At 44.4% G+C, this 25,380-nt stretch overlaps 1 protein-coding gene across 1 annotated transcript; it reads left to right on the forward strand.

Moving 5' to 3' along the window:
* The first annotated feature begins 1,480 nt into the window (after nt 1–1,480).
* Nucleotides 1,481–18,887, forward strand: gdi2 (GDP dissociation inhibitor 2). Its single transcript, XM_036517726.1, has 11 exons — nt 1,481–1,613; nt 12,297–12,404; nt 12,896–12,995; nt 13,542–13,676; nt 14,172–14,370; nt 14,951–15,082; nt 15,474–15,573; nt 15,928–16,099; nt 16,834–16,978; nt 17,367–17,421; nt 17,940–18,887. Exons 1-11 carry the CDS (start codon nt 1,569–1,571, stop codon nt 18,093–18,095), a joined length of 1,347 nt encoding a protein of 448 aa, XP_036373619.1. The 5' UTR covers nt 1,481–1,568; the 3' UTR covers nt 18,096–18,887.
* The last annotated feature ends 6,493 nt before the right edge of the window (nt 18,888–25,380 follow it).

Here is a 25,380-nt window from a genome sequence, read left to right on the forward strand (position 1 = left end):
TGTTTTCAAATTACTCCAGTGATCTTTTTCTACATTTACATTTGTTAATTTGGCAGATGCTCATATCTATAGCAACCTGCAAGAAGGGCATTCTGTGCAGTTAGGGAATTAGCCCTACACATAGTGAATCATTAGTGGCATCCATGAAATATAGTTCCACTCTGGTAAACACCTCAATGAGAGGAATTGCTGTACACAGTATACATCCTTTAGCTAACACCACCAATTTCCATCCACAAGGTTCTTATCACCACTATAATATGCTCTAGATGTCTGAAATGCCACCAGGCTCTTTACCCTCTTTACTTAAACTGTGATCTATTTCACACTACCATCTACCATCCTTTTTTGCAGTGTTTTGACAGGTAGAGGTCAGAGTTTGGAGAGCCCAGATGCAGTCTGAACAGGTGAGTTTCGAGTCTGTGCTGGAAAGTGGACAGTGATCCTGCTGTTCTGACAGTCGTGGGGAGCTCATTCCACCGCCTGGTGGCAAGGGTAGAGAAGGGACATGTATGAGTGGAGCGACCCCTCAAGGAAGGAACTACTAAGCCCTCAGAGAGAGTGTAATGGAATGGAATGGTTTGGCAGGAGGGTAGCGTGTGATAATAGATTGTAAGTATGTTGTTGTAGTTTTTGTCTCTGTTCAGTAGGCTAGAACTTGAGTTTGAAATTATCCTGGTAGTCAACATAATTAGAGATGCAGTGTAATGAGACATAAAGAGAGGTGTGCCATGACAATATTTAGTTGTGTTGTAGCATAGGCTGACAATATGGATGTGCTGAAAATTTTAACTCCCAAAGTATCTTTCAAATCCAAATGACTGCATCCAAAAAACACTGAAAATAGTCCAAATGACAGTAGTTGTGTAATAAAATCTGATGCTACTACTACATTTAAAAGTGTTAACTCAAAATGGTGCATTTCACAACTACCAAGTTCTTCCCTTGAAATATCAGTGATGAAGGCTGTATGCTGAAACATTTAAATTTTTATTGCTCATCTTTATGTACAGAACATATTCCATGTGGCATCATGAGCTTGTCTATTTCCATGGCTGACTCATGTTATCTTAGCCCACATAAAACGAGTAATTGTGATTCAGTAAAATGAGTACAATGTTTATGGTGTTGTTAGGAATGAGGGCTACAGGTGCCTGTAGATTGGTTACAAAATCTAACATCTTTCCCGTTTGATTTCCATAATAGCCAAATGCACTGATGCAACCTTATACAATAATTTTACTCTCTAGTCGACTTATTGGACATTGAAGCGACGATATCTATAGCAGCAATTTAGCCCACAAAAGCGAATGAAAGGGTCTGTAGTCCTGTCAGACCCACTGACCTCCTAAGAGATCTCTCATGAAACTTAAATGATCTTCCTCCACTCTGGTCGCAAACTTGTCACATTTCTTCTCTGACTGACTGAAGGCTCAGCGGTGGCTCCTCCCCACCGCAGGCTGGAGCGGCTTGACGTAGGACCGAAACCCCTTTCACTTCCAGCTCCGCTGTTCTCCATTTTCTACTGTTCGAGGTGTGTGCAAGGAAAAGAGAAAAGACCCAGGAAAATGAATGAAGAATATGATGTTATCGTTCTGGGGACCGGGCTTACGGTAAGCAGATAACAGATTCCGCTGATCTAGAGTCGCGTTGCATATCTGAAAAAGAGAAGCCTAGCAAATCCCAATTGTTCTCATCAGATGTATCCAGCTAGGCCTGGCTGATCAAAAACTGGCTAGCAAGCAAGTTTGGCGCGTCCGCTTTCCTTGTTTTAACTCAATACCGGTGCAATCGCCCAATGTCTCCCTGAAATTAAGACCTGTCTGAATTTATTGCCAAATGCACTTTGCAATACGTTATATCGCTCTATGACAAACTTTCCATTTGCCCAGTGACTCCCTACCTAGCTGATATAAACAGGACAAGCCACGTAACGTTAGCTAGTTGGCTACCAAGCTAGCCAGCTAAGTATTTGAAACAAGATGGTTCATCAAGTGTTACTTTGTTGCGCTTTGCAAGCCAACCAGTTTACATTTGGCTGTAACGCTAATTTAGTTCCCTAGCTGTGTAGATGCGTTAGTTAACCGATGATTCAAGATCATGAGAAACCTAATAATGTTTGTAGACTTAACTAACTGAAGACCTCGCTAGCTGGTTTTTTTTTTGGTGAGTGCTCAACGGGCCGGTGGTTTGGGTGGAGACGGAGCTGAACAGACGGCGCCCTAAATTTTCTAACAAACTAACGTTAGCTAACTTAGCTAATCAGGCCGTCATCCAGTTTACTAAATCTGTTAGCCTGTGTCGACTTAAAATTAGCTGTCTGTACGCGCTTACCTACATGTGTTCATGCGGCATCTGTATCGCGTAAAGATAACTAGTTAGCCCGACGTTAGACCAGATGGCTACAGTTTTAACGAGCTATTTTAACTCCATATTTTATTAAATGGCAGCCATCTAGAAAGACAGCTAGCCTAGCCTAGCAAAATTTTACAGCTTTCACTTTTAGCGAATAAATTTAGTTTTCTAGCTAGGTAGCAACCAAGATGATAGTATGATTAAAGGAAATGCTGCGTTAGCTAGGAAGCTGTCCGGTTCTGTAGCTAGCTAGTATTACCGGTTCTCAGACAAAAAGTAAAAAAAAATGACCGTGAACTTAAACTGGCCAATGGCTAGCCTGCTGTGTTGGTGGACTACCATACACTTCGGAGTCCCCGCTTTGTTCAGGTACTTGTTCTTGGTGTTTAACTTTAGCTAAAGCTGAAATGGGAAGTCCTGGCTGACTATCTTGCTAGAATAGAAAGTGATCATTTCAAAAATTGTCAGATATTTGTGGCCGACCGGAAACCTGCTCGGCGAGCTAGCTAGCATGACAGGAAAACCTCGTGATATAGGTGGCTAGCCAGTTAGCTGAAGTTATTGTGTTTTGAGGCCTTCGCTTGTAGTTGGCCGCTGATCGTAGCCACCTCCCAAGTCAAAGTTTGATGTTTAATATCGGAACGTTTTAGGCGAAAGTTGTTAGTCTTGCTAGTATTTAGCAAGGCGCTGCATCCGATGGCTAAAGTGGACAGCTAACTGATAGACTTTGCGATTACTAGGACGTTGTGTATGGCTGTATATGAATGCACATAACCTCAGATGAACCCGCTCCTCTTATTGTTCGCACGTTAGCGAGCCTTAAACCATTTAATGCTCAACATCAAAGCGTTATTTGCTCGGGATTTTGCTCCCTCCACATTTTCCTGGTCTGAATGTCCTTTTTGTAATCTTCATAAAATCTCCAGCTGTTCCCGTGAGTGCAGTAATCTGTCCTGTCTGAAGAAAAAATTAACCTAATGGCAAAAAATAGATCTGCATACTTTAATACAAAACTGCTGCAGAAACACTGACATCGATTCATTTGAATGTGACACACACCATGTTTACTTTAATCCAGTGTAATCTCTTTTGTTTCGTTCATACCAGCAGCATCTGGAAGCATATGCCTTGTTCAGGCTGGCTAAATTTTGGTGCAGCTGGTTTGTAATAATATCGGCTGCGTGGCATTCATATGAGCTTTTGAGCTTTTTGAATTTCTGTTGGAACCCCTACAGGGAGAGTCAGAGGTTGACGCTCTTGACGTTGACGTGTCTTTTAGGCTGGGTGAATAAGGCGTAAAATAATATTAATATATCTAGGTATTCACTGCATGTTGGTTACCTTAAACTACTCTTAAGGGAACATGAGGTAGTCCATAAACTGCATCAGTATTTGAAAGGTCATTTTCTCACCCAGCTGCACTTGGGTCAGAGGAGACACCTCTGGATTTCTAGCTGCTTCTTCCAGCACAATCAAGCAATCAGCCATTTTATCAGATTTTTTTCTGCTTGTTTTGGTTACTCACCAAGCTCGGACATAGACAATGGGAGTTCATTCATTTTTTCCTTTGTAGTGTAACATTAGATAAGACAATTAGTGGAAACAGCCCTCTCTGATTTTATTGGTTAAAACAACTGAACAGTGCTTTCTGTGTAACCAGGGATGGAAATTATGCTCACCAGATGTGAGTACTTTTGGTCATGGGCAAATGCTAACACATCTATCATGGGTGTGATATTATTGTCAGTTCAGTGCATACAGACAGTACCAGAATAGTGTGGTTTCTTGATGTGACATGAATTCTGAAAGACACTTAGCAGTGTTAAGACCCAAATCATGTTATCATGTCAGACAGGGTTTTGTAAAATGACTGCATAGTTTTTCCTCTGTTTGTTTGCCTGAATGAATGCTTATTCATCTTAAGAATCACAAATGGGAGCTAGATCCAACAGGCACGGCGTGTTTACAATTCAAAGCCATTGAACACTAATCTATATTGTAAATATATTAAAAAAAAATATAAATAAAATATAGGCCTAGATACAGTAATTATGTATAACTGTGTCGCTACAGTTAGTGGAGCTAATGGTAAATTGACTGACTAAACCCTTTCCTTACCGCTTCAGTGCTGACACTTCTCAGCTAACTCTTCGCTGTTGTATATGTTGTGTTGCCAAAAATAGCAGGTAGCTCACTCAGAAATGTTTGTCAGAAGTATACGGTGCTGTGCACACAAAAAGGGGAGACATGGCTGCTGCCAGTTTTAATAACTGAAGATGGTGGGGGCTTTGGGGGGGGTTCATGGGGGCATGTGGGCAGTTTCTGTGACTCTGTCAGTGACTCCAAAATCAAGGAAAAGAGGGTACTGTGTGCAAACCAAAAAAAGAAGAAAAAAGTGTTCCAACAAAGTAAAAGGAAAGGCTTTGTTAGGTTTAGCCAGAGTGTCAGGATGGAAAGTGAGCTGCAGAAACCACACCCCTCAGGGGCGGAGCTTCACCTGGCTCTAATGTCAGTGCTACAACATCCTCAGCCACCTCTACGTGTGGGTGGAGCCAGGGCCGTGTAAACACGGCATTAGACCACAGTCACTCTCTTTGTTTCAACCTGAGCTTACGTGGCCGTGGAACAGGAGGATATGAGAGCCTTGATTCTGCCAGGCCCTGTGCTCTCAGTTCTCCCGTGGTGATAGTCAGCGCGTGCCACGGCAGAAGAGCAACACATTGTTTCGAATGTTTATCAGGACGTGCTTGGCATGGACCTCTTCCTCTAGAGGTGTTAAGAATCTGTCAGTTCTTTTGTTTTGTGCGTGATTGATGTAGACTTGTTTAAGTTCTCCAAACTGGTATTCCAACTAAGTATCATGAGTTATCAACACTGAATTTGAATGCATAATTTTAATATGACATAACTGTTTGTCCATAAATTTGATCAGTTAAAGTTCTGTGTGTCTCGTCCTCCTTTGCCGGAATCACCAAGTCAGAATAACGGTCAATACGTTTGTTGAAAAAAGAAATGAAATGGATCGCTGCAACATGCTTAGGGAGTTGAATAACACAGGATGGAACATGGGTTTGAGTCAGGCACACTCAGTGCTTAAAAATGCCAGTTTACCCACATTTTATCATTTCACATATGTCAGCAGCAGCTGGCACTTCAATGTCATAATGATGCTCCAGCAAAAAAGTACAGCTGTCAAATCCAGGAGGCTATGTTTTTGGGCACACCACACATCGTACAAACCATGAATGAGCCAGGGCTGAGGTGATGCATGTCCAGATATAACTTTCCCTAAGTTACATTTCTTTGAATGAATGATGTCAGGTTCTGTTTAATCCCTGGTTAGAGGCCGAGTGGATGGTGGGTTTCGGCGTTATCTCGGTCAGAGCAGAAGCAGCTGTGGGAGTGGTTAGCTGCAGGGAAGCCTTATGTTTCTCACAAGTCATGACTAGATGCTTCCCTTTCGACTAAAGAGAACTGGCGGGAAGGGGGAACCTGCGGTCACCAAAGCATCTGAACTTCGCCTTCCACCCCCTGTCTGACTCAAATGGTTTCACCCATCCATGACATACCTAGAGAGGAACCACTGGCAGAGGGGGGAAGAGCTGACCTGAATGGGACTCGTTCAAAGGACACACCCAACAAACCAATCCTTCAAAGGGCACAACCTGACAGATGAGACGACGCTCTAACGAAGCAGGACACCTTTGAGGGGTGCATTTACTGCACAGAATGCTTCGAAGCAGAAGGGCTTCAAAGTGTCCCTTTGCTTGGAAGTGTGTTTGGAAAGGTCAAAGGTCAGTGACTGCATACAGTGTGCCACTGCCACTGTCATGAGACCTAAGCTATTTGAACCAAGGCTTTGTACAGAAAATGATCCATGCAACCCTGCAATTTCACAAGTGTTTGATAATTTCATAGCATATCTCTATATGCTGTACTTTTTATGGAATCAAGCCTTTGTTCTACATTTCTATATGACCCACCTGTGAGAGTACTGTAGTAATGAAGAGGTTTTTCAGAGGTCAGACAGTACATACCCCAGCCCATCACACAGTACTGTAAAGTGCACGGCCTCGTGATTGTTCAGTTTGCTTGAAATCTTTATGTACCGTTTGTAAAAAATTTCCTGCACGTCAGTACTGATTCATTCAAGTGACATGCTGCCTTTTGAAATGCAACAGAAACGCTTTGATGGCACTTGTAAAGATAGTGTTTAAAAATTAAACTAAAATGCACAATAAATTGTACACTTTGCTCCCATCTACTGCTGGGATGAAGGAGAAAAAATAACAAGGTTACAGTGGTGTCTGTTGGGGACAGCAAAATTTTACTGAACTAGAAACCTGGTAACCTTTAACCCATTACCCACGGTTTAATGCATAACTCAGTCATGCCTGACTTTTTTCTGTTCACAGCTTAGTTTTTCTCCTCTCTTTAAGCAGAAATGTCATGACTGTTAGTGGGTCGGCGATAGCGCTACGGTAACGTTCATATTTACATTTCTAAAGACTAGGAGTCTCTTTCAAGGCCTAATCTGACCCGCCAAGCTTTTCAAGAGCAAATGTAGCCTTTGTCCCGGTTTGGCTCCCCTTCCCAGTGTTTGTATTACATTAGTTCTGACACTTGACGGATTGCTACAATTTGATGTGTCAAACATCGTAATAATGACTCAGCTATGAGTCACAGAGAGCTGATCCGTGAATTGTCTCTGGAATGAGGCGCCGCACTGCGTGTGGTGTTTCCAGGTGTGCACAATGTGAATTGAGCTAAGGAACGACCGGCGATGCGTTAGGGGAAGAATAGTCGATGGTCCACAGGCAGCTCACTCTTGGGAGGGGTCATGCTGTGTCCGCAACATCCGATGATCCCACGGAAGAAGGATGAGTCGGCGAGCCCCGTTCACGAGCTCCCGCCAGAGGAATGCTCAATACCTCCCCGAGCCCACGGGAGTGCTTTTAATGCCGAACAACATCCTTTTGTAATTGCACCTCATCAGCTGAGATGCAGAAGCAGGTATTGATTTGGTATTGGGGGGAGTAGGGTAGGGTGGGGGGGGGGGGTAGGGGATGTGAGCCGTTGTTGCATTTCGGCCAGTCTGGACATACTGTGACTCTTTTTGTCCTTGGGTTCCATAGAACAGTTACATAATCCTGTTTTCTTCATAACAGAAGGTGAGGGTTTTTTTTTTTTTTCTTGCAGCTTCGCCCACTTGCCTTGTGTTCACATTAAAAGTTCAGAACAGGAAGGAGACAAGCTTGCTCTGCTTCCAAGGAGATGTCATTGTGCATGAAACAGAGGGGATGAGTGTTTTTTGAATAGGAGAACAGATTCTTCACCTCTGTTCCCCAAGCTTTTTGCTAATGTTTAATTATATGTAATTATAGACTTTTCTGAATCACAATTATTATGCATGAGTTAACCATTGTATGTCATCCAGAATATGAATAGTCAGTACCAAAGACAATGTAAAATGTTCTGCTGATACTCCCTCAGATTGACAGCCAATAACCAGTTATGTTATTACTCACATAAAGAGACAGTCTTTTCCTTGTTGCTGTGTGGATTTTTGAGGGTTTGATTATGGCTACCCTTTTCCCGTATTAGGTGTTTTTTGATACAAATCTGCATGCTAAAGAAGTCTTTTATATTATTAACAAAGATGAACTGTTTACACGACACCAGAAACTTTGCAGTCATCCAAGGACAGAGTCACACTGTTAAATAGATCTGGCAGGGTCCAAGAACTCTGTGCATGGAGAATCTCCAGAGCATTCTCGCAATGCTACCGTAACATTGTGGCTGAGTGAAAAAAGTTCAGCGTTGTGTCGGTGTGTTGAGAATGTATCAGCTGGATTTTACCGAGCCGTGTCTGTACCGCAACTGCAGAGCTAAACCAAGGAAAAGACGCGGCGTGGAACCGCAGTGGCAGAAGCGTTCCCCTTGCAGCTTTGGCCGGGAGGGGGGCTGTTAAGATCCAAACAGAGGGTGGTCCTTCACTGATGTTCGCAGCAAGCAGTTGCTAAAGCAGATGACTGTTTTTATGGCTCAAGCAAACACTGAGCATAAATTTTAGCTGGCTCATCTCTGCAGAGATCAAAGATAAATGTGTCATGCTGTTAACATCTGAAGGCCAACTGATGGCTGTACTTATCCTGAATTTCCTCAGGAGATATCCAGCTGTATAAATGGTTATCATGTGAAAACTGCAAGATATGTAAGGATAAGAGTGTCTGCTAGTGCAAAAAAAATGGGAGTAATGTAAATAATATCAAAAATGTGCAGCGATTTGAAATTGATATCAGTATCGCAAATATGGGAGTACTTAAGACAGGCTGTGTGTTCGATAAGGTACACGCATATGTGTGTATCAGTATAGAGTGCGTTTATTCCACCCGAAAGTTATGTGTAATTACCCAGGGTACTGTCATGTCTCAGAGAGCAACCATTGACCTTTCTTGGTTTGTCTGCCATCTTGGGAAGGATGTTTGATACCACTCGGGTCTCTCCTGATTGGCTGGGGTTGACTGTGGGCGGGGAGCCATGCTGTAAAAGGAAATGAATTAGAATCATGTACCAGAACCCTGCTAGTCTTTGCTTTTAGTCCTGGTGCTGGTTCCAGTGTTGATATGGGTGGGGGGGGGTCGGGGGGTGGAGGGACTACACTGAGCCCTCGGTGTGTTGGGGGGGGGGGGGGTGGGGGTGGTGGAGGGGGTTGGCTGGGGCGGTCCCTGAGCTTTGTGACTAGCATTCTCCCCGTCACATGAGTTTGAGTTCGCCGCTTTTAAAACCTAACCACCCGTAATCGCATTAAGACTTTAGGCGCAGCGAGGAATTCCAGCCCCTGCGTTGCTCAAGCGCTCGCACTTCCAGTCAGAACCGTTTTGTATTCTTGTTCCGCTCCCCAGCAAAGATCGCTTGCTTATCTCTCCGCGAGATTGGAGGAATCCTTGAAAGAGCTTGTACCACAGCGCGTTTTGACCATGGCCTGATTTCAGATTCCGTGACGGTAATGGACTGTGATTGGAGCTGAACTGGCTGGAGCCTCCGCCCCCCTCTTCCTCCCTTTCCTCTCCCATCCTAGTTGCTGTTGTTGAAACAGGGCATTTATTATGGCCAGACTTAACTACTTAAAATGGTATTTTTAACCTTTCTTTTTTTGTTGTTTTTTTTTTTTTTCTTTTATGATTCCGAGAAGCTGAACAGGAATGCCAAGTATTGCTTCGCATTCCAGCTGTAGAATTCCTGTTCCCGCTAATGTAAAACAGACTGGGAAGCCCCTGTAATGAACTCTGTGACATATTCCCCCCCCACCACTCCTGCTAACACAAACCCGCATGGGAGCTGCCCGCTTGCCCTCGGACAAGAAAAACAGCTCCTGCAGTTTCTTCTTCGTATCATATTCAAACTGCAGTTTACATGCCACCATTATACTAGCCCTCAAACATATCAGTAAAAGCAGGGCAGAACATTGAGCTGACCTTTATGACTAAAGTGTAAGGTATGCCTGAGAGTAACCATAAGGGGATGTGTGGTGTTTGCTGTGTGCAACTGGAGCTCACAGCGGTCGTGCCTGATCTTTCAGCGTGATGCGCCCACGCCCTGTTCAGTGCCAGTGTAGTTTTGGCTATTTCATTCAGCTCCTTGTGTGAATGAGTAGCCTGTCCTCAAGGATGTTTTTTGTTTTCTTCCTGTTAGAGACATCACCTCAGGCTTGAAAAAAAGACTGAGAACGCCATTCATAAAAAAAGGTTTTCCATCTGAGCCGGTCTCGAGCATCTGATACAGCAGCTCTACGCCTCTGCTGGAAGTGGGAATCCAGCTTGCAGCCTGCGTGGTGACCTTTGACCTTCACAACCCCTGTGTCCGGTAGATACATTTACCTGCAGTCAAAAGCAGCTGGAGCATTGCCTGCTGGGAGAAGTTGAATTGAAAATTTATACAGTGGCACATGAAGGGGTCGGTCTTTCAAGAATTTGTCATGCTTGAGCTGTGAAGGGGGGAAAAAAAAGAAAATTCTGGGAAAAGGAAGTTTAGGATCTGAAACTGTTTTAAGAATACTGTGACAGTGATACCCTTAAATCAAAATGTCATAGCATTAGGAGGAATTTGCTGGATGATCCAAGTGCAAGTCGAATCTGTTACAGAAACTGAAGATGGTAAAAGGTGAGAGGCAAAGGCAAATGGCGGGTTTGCCTGCAGATTCGTGGGGCCCGATTCCCAGTCTGATGGTTTTGAAGACAGGAAGAACAGTGCAGGCTCACTTTGGTTCATGCCTCCCTCAGCCTCTGTGCCATTTAGCCAAACTAAGGCAAGCTTATGCAATTATACGTGCTCTACGAGTCTGAGCGGCGGCTGCTGTCTGTCTGCACAGCAAAGGAGTGAACCCACACAAGAGACCACTGTCAAACCACCAGGCCGCGATAATCTGGATTACAGACCCTTTGCCTTCCGACCGCGCTTGCCATTGGCCAGCGTTGTTGATACAGCCAATCATGTTTCTCCCCTTGTAATCCAGGTAGAGATCTCATTAGCGGACAAGGCACCCTGGACTAATCTTGGAGTGAGAGAGCCAGGCAGGATTACAAGCCACAGGCCTTGCTGGCACACGGGCACACGCACACGCACACGCACGCACATCTCTCTTGACCTGACAGCTATAATATCAGGACATAGTGACAAACCTCACTTACATTGTGGTGTGTGTGCATCACACATTGCATAAGTGACCAAGGCCCAAAGAACAGCACTGTGCCTCATTTCAGACACCACTAGAGCTGCACTGCTGTGAGGCAGTGGGTGAAGTTAACAGGCAAGCAGGCTGTGGGAAGAACATGGATGCACTGTACAGAAGCGCATCCACTTCTCCCTGAAGTCAAAAAGTGGTCGTCTCTTAGCGTCTCTTGCTAATAAGCGCGGACTGAATCATGGAATGGAATAACAGAAGCAGAACACATCATTTGCACAGCGATGAGCTATGTTTCCCAGTCTCTCGCATAAATTGCTGCTCATTAGCATAGCAGGCAGTGCTAACGACCAGTTTCACTACCTGCTTCAGGCCGGATTTACAACTGCTGCTTACCCTCCCACTCGCAACCGCGCTGCTTGGCCACTCGACCGTGTCAAGGCCAGAAAGAGGAACTCGTAGCTGCATTTAGGCACAGAGTGAGCAAGGCCATCAGAGCCCAGCGTTCAGGGTTTCTGTCTTCAGCATCGCCCAGGAAACGGCCCTAAATTTTGTGATATGACCTCATCGAAAAAGACGTGGCCCAGTTGCGTTTTGAAGTTGAGAGGCAGCCTAGAGGTGCAGATTAAAGATTGGGGGGGGGTGTGTGATTTAACTGTTTGCCAGACACCACTTTATATTGACTGGGGGACTTTTTCCTGTTTTTCACAGCGATGATTAATTCGGGTGAATCCTTGCTGGAGCTATTGTGGGAGACTACAAAAAATCCACCAGAGATTCAAACCCAGACAGCTGTGATGAGCTGTAGGGTTTTTTAAAGCTCTGCATGCATGTGGGTGCATGTCATGCCAGTGGTCACAACAGTTCAATTTTTAGTCTTATCTTTATGTATGAAGTGAAGCTGTTTCCGCTTGGCTATTGAAGAATTCTTCCTGAATATTACACGTTTATGTGGAACAGAAAGAGGTAGCCAGGGGCCAAGGTTCCTCTTGTGTTGTGAATGTATAATACAAGAACTATGGGATTGAGATGCTTCTTTCATCAGCTTTATTTGGTATAGGAGCTGTGAGGGAGAGAGACATCTTGTAGTGGGTTTATGTGGAACAGGATTTGTGGAATTGTGATTCCATGTGGATCATGTTTGTGGAACAGGAGCAGACAGTGTTGTATTGAGATTGCTCTTGTTTCATGTGTTTGGGTGGAACAGGTACAGACAATTTTGGATTGAGATCGCTCTTGTTCCCATTCCCCCCTGCAGGAATGCATCCTCTCGGGGATCATGTCGGTGAAGGGGAAGAAGGTGCTGCACATGGACCGCAACTCCTACTACGGGGCGGAGAGCGCCTCCATCACCCCACTGGAGGACGTATGTGAAACCGTGACCGTAAACCGCAACCGCTTACCCTGTGAGCCTGTGGTCTGCCACTGGGATCACAACAGGAACGAGGGGATCTCAATGTTCAGTCACAGACCAAAAGATGTGACCATATCTGCAAAAAAAGCAGTACCCTACGGCGGATAGAACTGTCACAACCCAAACTGTTGAAAAATTATATCCATTTCAAGTTATTCCTTTGGCGATATTATATGTAGCCTGCTTCATACAGTATTCATTATCTCTGAGTGTATGCTAACCCTTTTTCATTAATTTCAGAGGTTTGGTTTCTTAGGCAATGCTTAGGTTTATGCTAACTGGATGTCTTATATCAGCACTTGGCAGTCCACCACTTCAAAGTCCACAGAACCACTCATCATAAATGTCACAATTCAAGAGCCCCCACAAATACTTTTATAAAGGAATTTAAACAATAATCCAAATGTTTCTTACGCTTGTGTGCTTGTGTCTGCTTTCTGCAGCTGTATAAGCGCTTCAGCCTTCCCGGCAGTCCACCGGAGTCCATGGGAAAAGGGAGAGACTGGAACGTGGACCTTATCCCGAAGTTCCTCATGGCCAACGGTAAGAGCGACAACCGGCCAGAACCGGTACACGGCGGTCGGAGGGCAGCGGGGAGGTTGGAGGTCAAGGGCCCGATCTGTTCCAGGAGGCTGTGGGGTCTGGTGCTGGATTCCACCACAAGCTGCCATTGTTCTGCGGTCGCAATTTGGCCACTGTGCATTGTGGGTTTGACATTTTGAGCACATCCTGCATGTTAAATTTGTTTTGCTGACGGTGCAGTGAGAGATAAGATATGGCGTGATGTATGCATTTGTCCTCTGTCTGCGTAGCCCGAAGCCAGCTCTACTCTTGTGCTCGCTCGGTTACAGGAAGTCTGAATAATTGCCATGACAACATTACCCACAAGCCACAGAGTTGTTCTTGCATAAGGTGGCCTATTTGAATGTAGTCGAAGTGCAAGCTCATGGGACCCATTTTTCGATTTCACAGTCACGATTCTAAGCACTTTTCGTAACGGACCACGGAGCCTAGGTCACGCACACCTATGTTTGATGCCTTTGGCCTCATCACCTCGTCTCACCTGTCCCCTCACCTGTCCTCCCTCAGGTCAGCTGGTCCGGATGCTGCTGATCACGCAGGTGACGCGCTACTTGGACTTCAAGGTCATCGAGGGCAGCTTTGTCTACAAGAAGGGCAGCATCTACAAAGTGCCCTCCACCGAAACCGAGGCCTTGGCTTCTAGTGAGTTCCATGTCACAGTCAAGGCCTCAAAGAAAAATGCCTTTTTTCCCCCTCCTGCTGTCTGGCTTGAAACTGGAGTGTGAGGTGCTATAGATTTGAAAACTGCCGGCCTAATAGCATTAAGCACGCATTGTGCAAGTGTACAGAGAAACTGCGTGTTTGGCATTTTATCAGATGTACAATAGTTGCAATTTTGGCTCGGATTTATGTTCATTTTGAACTGGGTGACTGTTGGGTTTTTTGTGTGATTAAATGTTTAGTTGGGTACTTGTGTATTGTGCACAAGTTAAATAATCTGCTTTGCTCTGAAACCTGTTTGTTCAGTGTCCCTTTGGTCATGCCAGGGCTGTGTAGCTTTACTGTATTCTTTGCCTCGTTTTGATGAAGTCATAATGCTGATGCACTCTGTCCCTTTGGTATTGCCGGGGTTGAGTAGCTTTACAGAGTCCTGTGTCTGTTGTGGATGAAGTCATAGCACTGCCATTTTCCCTCCAGGCCTCATGGGGCTGTTTGAGAAGCGACGATTCAGGAAATTCTTGGTGTTCGTCGCCAACTTTGACGAGAATGACCCCAAAACCATGGAAGGCGTCGACCCAAAAGCCACGACCATGCGAGACGTCTACAAGAAGTTTGACCTGGGCCAGGATGTCATCGACTTCACGGGCCATGCCCTCGCCCTCTACAGGACAGATGAGTGAGTGGCCTTCACCCGATCGTTCTGATTAGTCAGCGTGACCAGCAGGGGCTGGTCTGATGCTTAGGCTACATTTGATGTGCCTGAGGTTTTGTCAGTATAAGGCATCTGCCACCTAGTGTAAAGCACGTTACTCCACAGTACAATGTCAGTCTGCAAAAGGGGTTCAAACCCATGACCCTCTGGTCCCATGTCCAGACTGCACCACTGTGTTCTTTTTTTCTCTGGCATTTCAGGTCAGACAGATGGTTTTATGGCCTGTCTACAATACAGACCCATAAAAGTTTATTACGGAAACTGACCCCGGGTCTGCTGACTTTGGATTTTAATATGCACATCCCAGCACAGTGTTGGGACATCGTGCGGATCAGAAGAGGTTAGAGGACTGGATTGTGGACCAGAGGGTCATGGATTCAGCTGTTAAGAGGGACATTGCTGCTTTTGCCTGAGATGTTTTGCTGCAGTTGGAAGAAAATGCACCCCTTTTTATCGGTTCTAGGAAGTGTTAAATCATCCAGCCTGTGTGTCATGTGGGCAGGGCAGCGTCAGTTGCGGAAAGCTGAGTTTGTTTGTCTCTTAGCTACCTGGATCAGCCATGCATAGACACCATAAACAGGATCAAGCTCTACAGCGAGTCCCTGGCCCGATACGGCAAGAGCCCCTACCTGTACCCGCTGTACGGCCTGGGGGAGCTTCCCCAGGGCTTCGCCAGGTAAGCTCTCACTCAGTACCCCCTTTCTCTCCTGCCCCCTCCCTCTCTGTCACCTACACACTGTGGAAGGCCTTCGCAGCTGTTCCTCAAACCCGTCTGTCCAGGTCCCTTTCTCTGTGTCTGCAGTGGGGTTCTGACTCTCCCTGTTCCTCAGTGTGTGACTGTCTCGTGTTATTGCTTTGTCTGTCTGTCTGTTTGTCTACCACCCATCACCCTATCTCCTGTCCTTTCCTTAACTTTCATCCTTCTTATTCTCTCTTTCCCTGTCCATTTCCGTCTTTCTTCGTCTTCATCTCTCTCTCTCTCTCCTCTCATCCTTCACGCTTACTCTGTCCCTGTCTGGTTCCCTCTTTTCTTTCTCCCTTCATCTCTCTCCCTTTCCGTCTCGCAGATTAAGTGCCATTTACGGAGGAACCTACATGCTGAACAAGCCAATTGAGGAGATCGTCATGGAGAATGGGAAGGTGGTGGGAGTGAAGTCCGAGGGCGAGGTGAGGTGTCGTACATACCCCTGCGTTTTCCATACCGCGCCCCCCATCCAACACACACACGCCCCTTCACAGATCTGCCTCCATCCATAAATACACCAGCCCTGATCACAGTTACACCCCCTCCATAATGTCATAAAGAACCAGTGACTGAAAAAACCACTAATTGTACCAGATGGGACTGAATTGTGTTCTGAATTGTAACTTATGGGAGTGGGTGCTGTTGGCTCATGTATTTATTCCAAACTGCTGTATTACAACTCTCACTGGTATAATCACCTGTAAAACGAGTTTACACGTCTCTCTCTTTCTCTCCCCCTCTCTCCCTCTCTCCCCCTCCCACACCCATCTCTCCAGATTGCCCGCTGCAAACAGCTGATCTGCGACCCCAGCTACGTGATGGACCGCGTCTCCAAGAAAGGCCAGGTGATCCGGGTCATCTGCATCATGAGCCACCCCATCAAGAACACCAGTGACGCCAACTCGTGCCAGATCATCATCCCCCAGAATCAGGTCAACAGGAAGCACGGTGAGTTCAGACGGAAAAGGGGGGGGAGATCCCCCTCAATGAAACCATCTTAAAAATACAGCTATGGAGTGTATACAGAGTGTATATTATGGAGTATATACAGGTACAGTACCAGTCAAAAGTTTGGACACACTTGATTAGGATAACGGGAAACATGCATTCAGAGACATTTTGGTGTAAAGACTCTTGCTTAAATGTTTGAAATTAGTTTCTTAGGCATCAACTTCACAATTTATATTTGTCTATATATGAATTTCTTTCCAAAAAAGTTTTTAATTTAAAAAAAAATAAATAAATCTAAAATATTTGATATCTTGACTTAACACTAATTCCATTTTTGTTATTTTGTAGTTTTGATGTCTTTACTGTTATTCTAAAATAAGTAATATAAAGAAAGTAATATAAAGAAAGGTGTGTCCTTTTGACTTTTGACTGGTACTGTATATGTATAGAGTTATAGCTCATTCAACTCATAGTTCATATGGGTGATATAACCTAGGTTATACGTTGCTTGTATAACTTAGATAGATACACTTGGGTTCTCTTGTGCTGGAAGTCGCTCCGGATAGGAGCAACTGCTAAATGAAAGCAGTGTAATAGCGGTGCCTGAAGTGCGGATCCAGAACAGTGCCTTTGCTAGACGGGCTTGCATTGTGCAGAAGGGTCAGACGAGGTCTGATTTGTGTGTTGAAACTTTCTATTCTCTTGTCGCCGCTGACCCCTCCCCCCCTCAGACATCTACGTGTGCATGATCTCCTACGCGCACAATGTGGCGGCCCAGGGCAAGTACGTGGCCATCGTCAGCACCACGGTGGAGACCAGCGACCCCGAGAAGGAGATCAAGCCCGCACTGGACCTGCTGGAGCCCGTGGAACAGAAGTATGAGCCTTGACACTCCGCTTTTACCTGTGTGTGTGTGTGTGTGTGTGTGTGTGTGTGTGTGTGTGTCTGTGAGATACTGTGTGTGTAAAATAGTGATCTATGACTACTGCAGTCTCTCCTTCCTCTGAACAGTTAGATGTGACACCTTTCATTTTACTGCAGAAAGACAGAAAGGATTGCATCTGTAAATTTCAGACGTCCTCTGTGTGTGTGTGTGTGTTTGTGTGTATGAGAGAGAGTGTGTGAACATGCCTACAACAAAATCAGAGATTTTTTTTTCCTCAAATCTTAGCTAAGAAAAGGATTTCTCTCAACAATGAGTGGTGAAGTGTGTGGGTGGTAAAAGCAGTGTGTATTAACTGATTTTTGTGTGCCTTTTCTTCAGGTTTGTGAGCATCAGCGATCAATATGGGCCTGATGACCTGGGCCTTGACAGCCAGGTGAGTAACATGTTTCGCCCTCGCTCAGTGTGTGCGAAGTGATTGAACAACATGAGATTTTAGGTGACATGGTCATACTCTGTGCTGTGACTTTGAGCTCTAACTTTACCTGCTGATACGAGAAGTGTATGGAAATAGAGGAGGAACTTTCAGATTTGTAGGTGGTTAGTGGTCTTACTGCAAGTTGTATTTTAGTTACACAACATGTATTGCAACTAACAACATGGACATTGGTTTGTTGCTTTACGCTGCCACCCCTGCACAGGGATTGGTACTGTCCAGATCTTTACCTTCACTGCTTTACAACTGCCACTGTTGTACAGGGATTGGTGGGGTCAGGTTGTTCTGTGCTGCCACCCCTGTACAAAGATTGGTACAGTCCAGATCCCACAAGTAGCAGAGTTGCAGACAGTAGTAAGATTAGCAGTGTGATTTGTGTTCACGCACTGTGACATAGTCACATTTTTCTACCACAATCGCTTGCGAAAACTAAAACGTGGCCGTTTCTTGGTCCCCAGATCTTTATCTCCCGCTCCTACGACGCCACCACTCACTTTGAGACCACCTGCGACGACATCAAGGACATCTACAAGAGGATGACGGGCACGGACTTCGACTTCGCCGAAATGGAGCGCAAGAAGAACGACATCTTCGGCGACGCCGCCGATCAGTAAACGCCAATTCGCACACCACTCCCTAAGTATCAAGATATTTGCAATTGACTGTAATCGTAAACGTACCAGCTGATGATCCAAGTATATGTTTTGCCCAATTAAGGAAGCCAATAAAGTATAAATTTGTATGGTTTGGGATAGGGAGCGGGGGTCTGCTTTTTTGTAAACACATTCTGACAAGTGTTGCACTGATTGTTGGTAAACGGCCACTTATTGTGACATCATGTGCTTTTTTTCTTTTCTTTTTAGGATGTTTTCCCTCACTAATAAGGGCGTTTTGTCCCAAGATGCCAAATAATCAGTTTTATCTAAGCGGTTGCATAAGGAGTTTTTCAGTACTATTAAATAGTATTTCTTTTTCCTTACATTTGAGGGAGAATTATGTGCGAAATGAAAATAAAGTGGCCATGTGTTTTTCAGTGTTGAAGGAGGTAGCAAATCAAGATGTCAGTGCTTATCATGGAGGGTAGACCTCCTGGACGGGCTGACCTTCATCTTTTCACAGATCCTCTGAAAAACCGGCAGTGTCTAAAAAAATCTGTCATCATTAGGAGCTTATTGCTGAGGTGAAGGCATGCCCCAGGGCTTATAGCACAAAAAAGGATCAGCGTGTGAGCAATTAAACGTCTATCATAGCGGAGCTCGAAATGCACTTAAAAGCTCTCAAAAACTATTTTGGAGGGAAAAAATCGAGTCAGGGGAAGGTGAAATGTTGATGAAAGGTCCAATTAAAAAAACACAACAGTGAGGTTAAGTATTACTCTGGTTGGGGGGGGGGGGGGTGGGGGGGGGGGGAACCCTAAGTTTTCTTTCTTTTTTTTTTTTTTCTTTTTTTTAATTGAACTGTGGTAACTGAAGTTCATCAGTGGGGGGAGGACTCGTAGTCTTCATTTGCAGCAGTTGACTTCAGTTGACCCAGTGCAGGGCAAAGCATTATACTTCAGCTGATACCCAGAGCTACAACAGATACCACAGAAGTATCAAACAGTTTGAATACAATGTACCTAAGAAATATTTCTCTCTCTCTCTCTCTCTCTCTTTTCAACAAATAAACTGAACGGATTAAAGCAGGCAAATTATGTGGCTGAGTTCGATGTACTTTGTGGCTTTAGGAGGACCAAATGTCTGTTGCAGTATCGACATGACAAGGGCCCTGGGCTAAGCACAGAGCAATGTGGGATGTTCAAAAGACAGGGTTCAAATGATTTCTGTACTGCTTAGTAAAAGTGAACTTACAAAAATCCATGCGTGTTGTAATTACTAATCAAGTGTGTGCCCATTTGTGTGTGTTGGATGCAAGTGAAATTGGTGCTTTTGTGTTTTTTTTTCCCCCTAAGTTCTGAGCGGTGTTACAAAGTAATCCTTCAAGTCCAGAGTGCTTGGAACAAGTGACCGCTGGGATCAAGTTAGCCTAATTAAGGGATGCAAATGTGAAGTTCAGTGCAATTATGAGCCAAAACCACACACACCTCTAGCACTGTAGCACAGGGATTGCATCATCTCTGCACTGAATGAGGAGCACTGAGGAAATTGGTCTTAAGTACAAAGCAGCAGTCAAACAGGCCAATCACAGTGTTTCTACTGGTTTGAATGGACCAATGGCTGGCAGTACCATGCATGAGTAGCTGTGTTAAGCCTGGTACGTCTATACCGGGGGGCCTTGTGAGAAACAATATTAGATGCTCCTACTCTGAGCTGTCTCTCAGGCTAGACTGCATATGCAAGTAATGTCACAGGAGCACACGGTCAGCATCAAAATATCACAGGAACCATCTGCACAACCCCAAGCTTGCAGTCACTTTTAAAATGCTAGCTAAAATATTCTCACAAGATTGCTGTCATGTTAGAAACATGAAACACTCATGCAGTATTGATACTTGTTTGGAGTGCTGTCATTATGCAAGACACAACCATCCCTTCACACTATGGCTTTTAAAATATATGACTTTCAAAATTAATATGAGCAAAAGCTTGTTTCTCATGCTGTGCGGATGTTCTCATCTCCCCCGGAGTCTCCTCCGTGTGTAACTCTTCACTCTAATGTATTTGTACGAAGCTCTGTCCATGGGTGTGGATTTGAGTGGCTTATTTTAAAGGATTTTGAAACTTTACTTGTAATTGAAGGCAGGAGCATGCATGAAATACGGTGTTGGAACACAGGATATAGCATGATTATTATTAGAAAAGAAAGAACAGCTCATGCACTGTGCAGCTGTAAAAGTCTTGCAGTTTAAAATTCAAAATGTGACATGGAAATCCATACAAAGGTGGTCATACACATTTCCCAAAAGAACAGTCCACTGTGTCTTGAAGTAAAGAGCATTTAATAGTACTTTACACTATTCATTACATAAATTTATAACATATTACATGAATTCACAATGCATATACTCTACATGACAATGTAAGGTGAACTCCAAGACATGTAAATAACTGAATGTCAAGTTTCTCTGCATGCTGGATGGACACCTCTGAGTACATAAAACTCAGTTTAAAAAGATACAATCACATTGTGCTGTTAGGTGACAAACGCTGGAAATGCAGGAACCTGCATTTTAAAATGAAGTTATACATGGCAACAAAATAAACAGCTGAACCATATCATTCTGGCCACCAGGTGGGGCACTACTGACCAGCTGGGTATCCAGGGTAAAGGGTGAACATCCGCAGTCCTGTTTTGTTTCTGCTGAGTGTTTATTGAAGTACTCTTTGGTGAAATACCTATTAAAAGTAGCATTATATTTGAAAATGATACTTCCAACCATGAGTTCGTGAGACGGTGGTGCATTTTTTGTCAAGTTTATTTTCTAGTTTTGTTTTGGGTAGAACGGTGGAGCCGGTCTGACGGTCTATTACAGACTGGACGGTCCCCACCGTTTTATTTCATTCTTTTGCGCACCGATCTCCAGATCTCCCCTTTTCTCTACTCCACATTACCTTCTTCCCTCTCTCAAACCACTCTTTCTAAAACACCTGTGTACTGCTATCTCTCCAACTATCTTTTCTCTGACCCGTATAAATACTGTTCAGCCAGTTAAAACTCTGAAGCACTCGCCGCTGCGTCGTCTGCCCGGCTGGAAGAGTGAGTAGCCGGGTTGTTGTACTTTTATGTGCGGAGTATTTATCCTGCCAACTGCCCTGTGACTGCCTGTAGTCACCTTTGGCAGGAGTCTGGCCGTAACATGTGTCGGTGTGCATGTAAGTAATTAATACCCATACTCCTTGCATAAGTACCACAGGATCTTCAGTGACCACAATGAGTCTTGTCTCTGCACTGGGGAATCCAGAAGGAAGAGTGCCCCCTGCTGGCACACCAATACCATATCCAGCAGCAACCTAGTTTTCCCAGGTCTCCCATCCAAGTTCTAACCAAGCCCAACCTTGCAAGCTGTTCAGGTTGACAAGACAACAAAATGGTATAGTTACACAATCCTACAAGATTTTTTTTAAATGTCATCTCTTACCTCTATGTGTAATTAAGAAGATGTAGAGGCATGAGCAATCTGGCAAATCTTTCGGTCGCAAAATGAGAGCCTGGGCAAAAAAAAAGCAAAAAGATGAAAAAAGCGGCATGCCCAACTGTTACCTGAATAGATCGTAACAAACCGTAGGGCGTTCGGTCACCCGTTGAAACTGACTGGGCCAAAGTCTGGGGGGTTGGAGAAAACAGCCTCAGACCACACAAGGAGGGAGTGGGAAACAACAGCAAAGAAACTTTGATAACTGCCATAAAATCCCCATGAACTGCAGCAGTGGTGTACTCATTGGTAAATAACAAGGATTTCTGGAAGAACCACGGCGAACCATTCAAGGCTCTGTGGTTGAGGTTTGGCTGTAAAATGGCAGCATTTGGTTGTGTTTACTGTAACTGATATAAGTCTCTCTGGATAAGAGCGTCTGCTAAATGCCAGTCATGTAATGTAATGTTTAGATGTTCTTTGCAGAACATTCTGGACTTTGACGTTAAGATAAATACAGATCGGTCAGGACAACGATTGGCAACGTTGCATTCATTTGTTGCAGAAACGCCAAATCTTGAATCCGCGCCAAGGAGGCATGAGATTTGAGATTCTGCTAACACTGTCGACCTTCCCTCTCAGGGCTGAAATAAACACATAAGAATAATGCCACTCTTTTAGCAAGAGAAAAAACTATTATACCCTACTATTCTTAAGATAATTTAGTAAGCTGTAAATGTAATGCGACATATCAATTAGGAAAAACTCAAATCAAGAAATGGGGGAGTGGTCATAATCTACATTCAAATACATTATCCATAAAGTAAGAAGTAGAGTAAAAAAAAAGGAGTAAAATGATTGGAGCACTGGACTCCAGACACTACACCCAGAACATGGGGAGGCCATTGCCCATAACCTCGAGTGAGGTTTGTGTAAACAGGGCTGTATTTCCACTGAGCCACTTCTTCTGTAACATAGGCCAGCCATGCCCGAGGCGGGGCTGGACTTGTTTCCATGGCAAACTTGCGTAGACAGACAGTGTATTGGCCAAGGCCCCAGACTCGATGGCATGTTAGCCCAGAGCCCACACAAGCCAAGTGGAAGAAGGTGAGTTCAACCTGTGCTGAATACTGTACCTAAAGAGTGTCCTCTTCAATGCTTACTCCAAGCTGGGTAGGGAGAAGGGTTCAGCGCAGAAGCTGTTCCGGGGGACTCAGCAGCACCTGGAGGGGCGGGTGAGACATTAGTTAAAGTGCAAACCTCAGTTTTGGGTCTCATTACAATGCCACATCTGCGGTGCATCTAACGTGTATCTTGTTCAGATTTTTTAATAGGTCAGATGGTGAGTACTCATAGTTAGTCTATACTGAGTTACAGTTTAAGAGAGTCACAGTTGGACTGGAGTCAGTTACAGTATAAGAGTCACGAGTCACAGCTGGGCTGGGGGTAGTTATGTTGGAGGTTGAGGAGTCACAGTTGAGCTGGAGTCAATTTCAGTGTTAGATAATAAGGAGTCACAGCTGGTTTGGGGTTAGTTATGATGTTGAAGCTTAAGGAGTCACAGCTAAGCTGGAGTTAGTTGCAGTGTAAGTAAGGAGTCACAGCTGGGCTGCATAAGGTGCTAAGATAAGTGAGCTGTAGAGGACTCACTGCTGGGTTGGGATCAGGGCCGTCGTGTTGACCTTTAGGGCTACATGGTGGTTGAGGGAGTGGATCTGAAATCTGGACCTCCAGTGGTGTTAGTGAAGCACTGTGGTAAAACATTATTACACCTCAACACAGCGCTGCGTACAAATCCATCATCACACACAGTACATGGCAACACAGTCATCATGTACTATCAATACATTTTACTAGAGCACACTATAAACCCACATCACACACACTACCCAACAACCATACCGCTCTGCAGCTCTCAGCAGTCTGATTTCTGAGGCTATGCATTGTTGGGTTTGGCTAGTACTTGGATGGGAGAAAAAAAAAAACAGATTGCTGCTGTAAGTGGTGTTGATGGGCCAACAGGGGGCAGTCTTCCCTCTGGATCTTGCAGGAAAATACCCCAGTGCAGTGAAAATGACAGTATGTTTCGGATGAGACGTTGAGTTGAGAACCTGACTCTCTGCGATCACTAGAAATCCTACAGCAGTCAGGGGTGTCCTGGCTAAATTGCCCAATCAGACTCTTTCAGTCTGCCCATCTAAAGATCCCCAGTGTTCATCAATGGAAAAAATCCCTCCCCCAGGTCTTCACTGTGAAAGAAAACTGCTTCTCAGCTGACTGCACCTGGTAAAAATTAAGATTAAACAAACATACAATTGATACACCTTACTTCAAATTACACATTCCTGTCACACCATAAACACATTGATAAAAAGGTAATAATATAATTATGCATCCTAAATCACTTATCAAAAGCCATCTAATCAGACAAACATTCAACAAAGATTTTATCTGGACTGGATGCAAGTAAAGGGGGAACCATCAAGTTTAATCATTAAACTTTTTTCATTGTTCTGATTTTAAAAATAGAGCTTGCACAATCAAGATATTCAATTTAGTTATGATATTTAATTTAATCAAAATTTGATTACACCTTCAGATAAGCTTAATTAAATAAAGGCTTGGCTGGGCTTAGTCTGTCAACACTACGGGTTTTACCGATGTGGGCGGTAAAGTTTTCAGTAAATCTAAAGTGCAGTAAGAGATCGTTTCACGGTTTACTACAGTAAGACAACCATGTCACTTTAATCACAGTAAAGGCCTATGTCTAGCTTTATCAAGGTAAAATCCCATTTCTAGCTTTATAACAGTGAAGGCGCGCATCTAGCTTTACCACATGAATGTTACAGTCACTCCAGTAAACTAGGTTTTAGAGCAGTTTGGCAGCATTCCTGGTTTTATTGCAGTGAGGCAACAATCCAGGCTTTGCCACAGTAAATCTGCATTCCAGGCTGCACCACAGTGAAACCACATTCCTGGCTTTACGGTGGTAGTGCTGACAGCCTTCAGCAAAGTACAGTTTGGGGCTGGGTACCTATACCCCAACGACAGAGGCATGGAGAACTTGGTCTCAACATGCAAGTACCCCACAACAGCAAATGGGCAGGTGTATCTGGGACTCCTGGGTGTAAAAAAATATGTACCTGTATGCACGCCCTGTTAGTTGATACAGTAAGGTAAGTAAATGCATACAGAATGTGACTGACACAAGGTTGTATTTGAGCCAGAACGGTGCTTCCCATTGTATATGAGGTTTGACATGATCTGCTTATAGATCAGGAAGCAGTTGGTCATCGTACGTAAGATCTTTCCTCAGTGTGATTAAAGACCAAGAGGGGTTAGGTCATCATAAATGAGACCATACATGAGTACGCTAATAAACCAGGAAGGAACAGGTTGCCGTATATGCGGGAGCATTTGTGATTACAGGTATCACAGGTTTCACAGTTTCAACTGGGATCAATGAATGCGATTCATTAATTTTGTAATCGAAGTTACTGGTTCTTCGAACACAAGAGACCTATTGATGGGCTATGTTTCTGTGCTGGTGGCTGCAGAGTTTAACAGACTCAAGACATTTCCATTCCACCACAACCAAGACAAGCACTGCCTGTATTTCCACTAAATCTTAAGAAACAAGGGAGTACAAAAAACTGGATGTTCTATGCCCCTTTCCTGGCCTAAGCGAAAAGAGAAACAAAGCACTGGTTCTGCTGTGCACCAGGTGAGGGCGCCATTGTGCATCTCAGCACACCATAATAACACTTAATCTCTGAAACCTTGTAAGGGATCTGGTGCCGTTATCTCCATTTGTACATGGAAGAGCT

Source organism: Megalops cyprinoides, chromosome 23 (assembly GCF_013368585.1).
Source record: "Megalops cyprinoides isolate fMegCyp1 chromosome 23, fMegCyp1.pri, whole genome shotgun sequence".
NCBI lineage: Eukaryota > Metazoa > Chordata > Actinopteri > Elopiformes > Megalopidae > Megalops > Megalops cyprinoides.